Genomic DNA, 7,147 nt, shown 5'->3' with positions numbered 1-7,147 from the left:
TCGCAGGTTACTAGGTTGGAGAATAGGTATCATTGCAGGTTAATTGGGTGGAGGATAGGTATCATCGCAGGTTACTAAGTGGAAGAATAGGTATCATTGCAGGTTGCTTGGTTGGAGGATAGGTATCATCGCAGGTTGCTTGGTTGGAGGATAGGTATCATCGCAGGTTACTAGGTTGGAGAATAGGTATCATTGCAGGTTAATTGGTTGGAGGATAGGTATCATCGCAGGTTACTAAGTGGAAGAATAGATAACATCGCAGGTTACTAAGTGGAAGAATAGGTATCATCGCAGGTTGCTTGGTTGGAGGATAGGTATCATCGCAGGTTGCTTTGTTGGAGGATAGGTATCATCGCAGGTTACTAGGTGGAAGAATAGATAGCATCGCAGGTTACTTGGTTGGAGGATAGGTATCATCGCAGGTTACTTGGTTTGAGAATAGGTATCATTGCAGGTTACTAGGTTGGAGAATAGGTATCATTGCAGGTTACTAGGTTGAAGAATAGGTATCATTGCAGGTTACTGGGTGGAAGAATAGGTATCATTGCAGGTTACTAGGTTGGAGAATAGGTATCATCGCAGGTTACTAGGTTGGAGAATAGGTATCATTGCAGGTTAATTGGTTGGAGGATAGGTATCATCGCAGGTTACTAAGTGGAAGAATAGGTATCATCGCAGGTTGCTTGGTTGGAGGATAGGTATCATCGCAGGTTGCTTTGTTGGAGGATAGGTATCATCGCAGGTTACTAGGTGGAAGAATAGATAGCATCGCAGGTTACTTGGTTGGAGGATAGGTATCATCGCAGGTTACTTGGTTTGAGAATAGGTATCATTGCAGGTTACTAGGTTGGAGAATAGGTATCATTGCAGGTTACTTGGTTGGAGGATAGGTATTATCGCAGGTTACTAAGTAGAAGAATAGGTATCATTGCAGGTTACTTGGTTGGAGGATAGGTATCATCGCAGGTTACTAAGTGGAAGAATAGGTATCATTGCAGGTTGCTTGGTTGGAGGATAGGTATCATCGCAGGTTGCTTGGTTGGAGGATAGGTATCATCGCAGGTTACTAGGTTGGAGAATAGGTATCATTGCAGGTTAATTGGTTGGAGGATAGGTATCATCGCAGGTTACTAAGTGGAAGAATAGGTATCATTGCAGGTTGCTTGGTTGGAGGATAGGTATCATCGCAGGTTGCTTGGTTGGAGGATAGGTATCATCGCAGGTTGCTTTGTTGGAGGATAGGTATCATCGCAGGTTACTAGGTGGAAGAATAGATAGCATCGCAGGTTACTTGGTTGGAGGATAGGTATCATCGCAGGTTACTTGGTTTGAGAATAGGTATCATTGCAGGTTACTAGGTTGGAGAATAGGTATCATTGCAGGTTACTAGGTTGAAGAATAGGTATCATTGCAGGTTACTGGGTGGAAGAATAGGTATCATTGCAGGTTACTAGGTTGGAGAATAGGTATCATCGCAGGTTACTAGGTTGGAGAATAGGTATCATTGCAGGTTAATTGGTTGGAGGATAGGTATCATCGCAGGTTACTAAGTGGAAGAATAGATAACATCGCAGGTTACTAAGTGGAAGAATAGGTATCATCGCAGGTTGCTTGGTTGGAGGATAGGTATCATCGCAGGTTACTAGAGAATAGGTATCATTGCATGTTACTAGAGAATAGGTATCATTGCAGGTTACTAGAGAATAGGTATCATTGCAGGTTACTAGAGAATAGGTATCATTGCAGGTTATTATGTTGGAGAATAGATATCATTGTTACTTTTTTCGAGATTAGGAATCATTGCAGGTTACTTGGTTGAAGAATAGTAATCATTGCAGACTTTACAATTGTTCTAACAATATCATAGCTACTCCTCTCTCCTCTCTGGGATCTATGAAAGGGTTGGCTTGCTGATCGTGCTAGTTATCAGCTGGTTGGATATTTTTCTGGCTTTTCCAAGCAGGTTGCTGTCCCTCCCCGACCCTCTAGAGACACCAGTTTCCCTCAGTCTTGCCTCTATAGTCGTTGAACAATGCTGTCAGTGCTGCAATGACTGTTATAGAAGCTAATAACTGAAATCTCTCACCATCCTGGACACAATCGCAAGACAGTTGAATTTAAATCCTTTAAAAAAAACCCCAAAGAAATATGCGTTGAATGTTTCAGACAAAATCCTTCTTCCATAGACCTGTCCCTGCAGAATTATGCAAATTTATATGGCCAAATTATGCAAGAAAAATGCAAAATTATGCCATTCGCGACATGTTTTGCACTTTTTCAACAAGAATTTTCTTGTTTTATGTACTGAAAAATTGAAAACAGAACATATTATCCGTATCAGTAATTTGTTGTGTATTTGGAAAGAAAACAATAAACATCCGTCAGAAAAAAAAAAAATAATAATCTAAGTAACTTTCAGCTGGAGATCTATAGAGGAAAGAAAAAAAAAAGAAAAAGACATCTGGACCTCTGATGCTGGCACATCACTTAAACCTAGGACACGTGGCAAACATGAAACATCGGCCGACATGAGAACAACTTTTGATCGATTATAAGTCTGTCCCCGTAGAATTATGCAAATTTAGAAGGCCAAATTATGCACAAAAAAGCAAAATTATGCAAAAATTATGCAAGTTACCGTAACACCATTCACGGCATGTTTTGCACTTTTTCAACGCGAAGTTTCATGATTTTCAAGTTTTATGTACAGGAAAATTGAAAACAGAACTTATCAGTACCAGTAATTTGTTGTGTATTTGGAAAAGAAAACAATACACATCTGTAAGTAAAAAAAAATAATTTAAAAAATTAAAAAAATCTCTGTAACTTTCAGCTGTAGATCTTCTATCTAGATCTATAGAGGAAAGAAAAAGGTTTATAAATTTTTTTGTAAAAACGACATCTGGACCTCTGATGCTGGCACATCACTTAAACCTAGGACACATGGCAAACATGAGACATCAGCCGACATGAGAACAACTTTTGATGGATTGTAAGTGAACATGCTCAAGGAACAAAATCCCTAACCCATAACCATTAACCAAGATCTTCTAACAAGGGGAATAACCAACTTGTCACTTAAATGAGACTTATTACTGTGATTACTTCCCTTTTGTCACATGGCGAGGCGTACATTATAATTGTTTTGTGAAACATGAAAAACAAACCAAAAAAAAAGTGAAAAAACGTGGGGAGTCCAAAATTATGCAAATTGATGTTGCAGATTTATGTGAAAAAACGCGGCCGCACAATCGCATAATCCTGCGGTGACAGATAGACGCGATGACATTTTCAAATATGAACAAAAGTCCCCTATTATTCTTTTCCTTCAAGAACATTTGGTGTACAATGGCATACAAAGATAACATACGTATGTAAATACAATAATTCATCAATGCAACATAATACGTATATTATACCAATACAAACATTCTTACCTTCACGCTATAACCGGTTGCCACTGTGCAGCACCCTGTTTTTTATACAAGGGTAATAGTAAATTTTCCATTTGTGAGGCAGCATGGTGGAATCAGGCTCTCGTCAAAATAATCAAAGTAAAAAAACTTGCATTTTTCCGCAGGTTTGTGAATTTTCATCAAATTTTTGTTTTTTGGCTCAACACCTTTCAGACCCATAAAGAATTCATTTATGTTTGGATTTTTCAGAAAAACGTTGATTAAAGGCACAAAAAATGTAAAGTTTTAGTTACCACGGACTCTTAAGCGAAGGAGATAATTAATCTTTGGCGGCCATTTTCTCACTAATTTTACCTCTGAAAACAGGTGACCCCCACCTCCTTCATTCACAAATATCTCGACTTTTATTCAAGATAAATGGATATTTTTTTCAATCAAATAAAAACAAGTGAAGGGGAACTGAGCACTTATGGACCTGTCCGGTGTGCAATGACGTTGTTGCCCAGGACAGGTTATACAGGTAATACGTATATTATACCAATACAAATATTCTTACCTTCACTCTATAACTGGTTACCACTGTGCAGCACCCTGTTTTTTATACAAGGGTATTGGTAAATTTTCCATTTTTTCCTTTCAGCTCCTGCCTCACGAGTGATAGAAACTGTATGTATTGTTGATGGAGCTTGAAAACATTTACATTTCCTGTCGTTATATTTCAGAGGTGTGGTCTGTCGTCATGGAAACCGAGCCTGCGGGTCAACCACCATCCCAGCTATTACGGCATGATGGTCGCTTCGTTTTACAGAAATACCGAAGGCTTGATCCACGGCGTTGATCCTGACTTATAACTGGTTACTGTGCGGGTTCAACCCCCCCTTTCAACACTTTAAAGCTATTTAAGAACTCAAAAAAGCCAACACCATCACCTATCGACTCACACCCTTTCTATCTCATCAAAGCATCTCCATGGACACAAAGAGACAGCGGGGACTCTCGTGGTCTAGAGGTTAAGGTGTTGGCCTCTCATTCAAAGGTCCCGGGTTCGAATCCGGGTAGCGACAGAAAAATTTTCTTCTCTAAAATTGTCTCCTTTCACCACCTCCTTTCCGGCTCTCAATATTCTGTCGTCTGCTTTCATCTCCTCTTTCTGCCCCCACCCCCTCACCTCCTTTGCCCCCTCCTCTGGGCTCCTGACTCTTTCTGCAGCCTTTCTAATGCTACTCCTTGACTCCTTCTTACAGCTGTCTTTCTGCCACACCCCTGATCTTCTGATAAGAAAGATCTACACCTAGCCTTCTCGGACAAGGGCAAAAAATCTCGGAGGGCCCGTGTGCAAGTTGCGCACGTTAAAGATCCCCTGGTGGTCTAAAATCGATAAGAGTAGGCTTCGGCCGCCACCCGGGCCAAATTCAAAATTTCCTACCAACTAAAAGTATTAGGTTTGTCCCGCGCGCTCATATGACCTTATGCAGTTGCGAGCGCCATAAAACCCTCTACTATAAAAAAAATTTTTTTAAAAGAGAGACAGCTTATCTCTTCAATATTCATGCCAAAATTATGCTACCGGTGCCAGACCTGGAGATTAAGTAAAATCCAGAAAAGCAAAATCACTGTATGTGAAATGAAATGTCTCCGCAAAACCCTGAATATCCCAAGATGAGACAGGCAGAGAAATGAAGAAGTGAGAGCAGCTGTTGGCACTGAGTCCTGCTTGCATTTCGTAGAAAAGCAGGGAATAAAATGGTTTGGGCATTGCACCTGTTATGAATGTCACCTGGTCTGCCAGCCTCGAGAGTCTATAACACCAAGTACTTAGGCTATAATAGAAGAGGTTGGCCATGCAAAAGGTGGATTAGGATAGTCAAGGGGGCTCTGAGGAATTATGTTATCTCAATGAAAAAAGCTGCTGAGTTGGCCTACCATAGAAAAGTTCATCTCCCGTTGACGCTTAACTGCAATAGAAAATGTAAAGTGAATACTTCTGAATTGACTACCATTCTGAGAAAGGACTGAGCCAAAAAGTGTAGAGTTAGTTTAGTTTTAGAAAGAGTTTTACGGCACTTGCAACACAATTAGGTCATGTAAGTGCCAAATAATGTGTAGAGTGCCGTGAAGATTCCATAGAAGAAAACGGATCAAGTTCAAGAATGCTGCTTTGGGGATTCAGACCAGTGTCATCAGCACCGTAGCCTAGCACGACACCAACTGGTGCCCCCCACCCCCTCACCTCCTTTGTCTCCTTCCTCTGGGCTCCTGACTCTTTCTGCAGCCCTTCTACTGCTACTCCTTGGCTCCTTCTTACTGCTGTCTTTCTGCCACACCCCTGATCTTATTTTAGGAAAGATGTACACCTAGTCTTCTCGGACAAGGGCAAAAAATCTTGAAAGTCTCGTGTGCAAGTTGCGCACATTTTAAAGATCCCTAGGTGGTCTAAAATTGATAAGAGTAGGCTTTGGCTGCCACCAGAGCAAAATTACAAAATTCGTACCAACTGAAAAGGTTGAATGTGTCCTGCGCTCTCATATAACCTTATGCGGTTGCGAGCGCCGTAAAACACTTACCAAAAAAGTGACAAAGATACCAACTGGGGCAAACTATATGTGTCACGACGTGGTGGTATCAGGCGTTCGTCAATTTTTGGGCATGTATGAGAGTTATTGGTATCATCTAAAAACTAATTCATTTGCCCTGCTTTAGATGAGAAAAAAATAGCCATCTATCACTTCTTTTGTATGTTTGTCTCTCTCTTGTGAAGTACTATTTCCGGGGTGCCTTGATAGTCGAAGCAGACTTTGTGCTGTTGAGGCTAGAGAGGTGAGCAGAGTAAGCCTCATTCTCCGTTTTGATTTCTTTGTTGACATCCACCCCTTGGCGCTCATATTCATATGACCCTATGCAGTTGCGAGCGCCGTAAAACCTTACTAAAACTAAAACTGAAAATGATTCTTGTCCCATGATGACCTTGTTTATGAGGGGCGTCATGGTAGCTCAGTTGGTCCCACTGGACTGCAAAGCGGATGGCCCTCGTTTGAACCCAGATTGAGCATTCTTGAACTCTGGTAGTTTTGTGGTGTTTTCAAGGTTCTCAACCCATTTGGCTCAGTCCTGTCGGAGACGGATATTCAATTTGGAGGTCCTGCCTCTTAAATAACTTAATCATGTTGATAAGGGCGTTAAGCCTATACACTTATACATTCTTGTTTGTATGCTATACATGTTTGTGTTTCCCAAAGAATGAGAATATGAGAACTGGCTTAGCTCGTAGAAGTTGGCATATCTATTGAATATATGCCAGAACTGGTAATAGAGGTTCTCGTTCGATGATCGTATTTTTCATTTGGCAAGTCAATGGCGAGCTTTATTATAGTTCTGTCTCCGTAGGATTTTGCGATTGTGCATTTTTTGGTGTAATTTTGCAACATTTGCATAATTTGGGATTCCTAGCGTTTTTTTTCACGTTTTTTTCCTTTTTTTCACAAAACAATTAATTAACGCCTCGCCATGTGACTAAAGGGAAGTAATCACCGTAATAAGTCTAATTTAAGTGACAAGTTGGTTATTTCCCTTGTTAGAAGATAACATTATGGTTATGAGTTGGGATTTTGTTCCTTGAGCATGTTCAATTTTTCAATCCATCAAAAGTTGTTCTCATGTCTTCAGATGTTTCATGTTTGACAGGTGTCCCTGCCTTTAGTAATGTGCAGGATCAGAGGTTCAGATGCCTTTTT

The 7,147-nt window shown here is 40.6% G+C and overlaps 1 protein-coding gene across 4 annotated transcripts in view; it reads left to right on the top strand.

Moving 5' to 3' along the window:
* LOC101859460 (protein TTE1956) overlaps positions 1–4,295 on the top strand; it is an 11,368-nt gene extending 7,073 nt beyond the window's left edge. Inside the window, exons 5-6 of one of the 4 annotated variants that reach the window (XR_004859435.1) lie at positions 231–614; positions 647–2,304. Coding sequence is in view for 1 of the 4 variants with exons in the window: in XM_005112899.3 (XP_005112956.1) it covers positions 4,139–4,267 (129 nt within the window). In the remaining 3 variants the exon portion in view is untranslated. Of the gene's footprint in view, positions 1–230; positions 2,305–4,138 lie in introns of those variants that run through there. The other 3 variants (XR_004859434.1, XR_004859433.1, XM_005112899.3) reach the window with 3 other exon arrangements.
* The last annotated feature ends 2,852 nt before the right edge of the window (positions 4,296–7,147 follow it).

The sequence above is a fragment of the Aplysia californica genome, unplaced genomic scaffold, assembly GCF_000002075.1.
Source record: "Aplysia californica isolate F4 #8 unplaced genomic scaffold, AplCal3.0 scaffold01475, whole genome shotgun sequence".
Lineage (NCBI taxonomy): Eukaryota > Metazoa > Mollusca > Gastropoda > Aplysiida > Aplysiidae > Aplysia > Aplysia californica.
The sequence above is the reverse complement of the archived record's forward strand: the minus strand, read 5'-3'. Positions and strand labels throughout refer to the sequence as shown.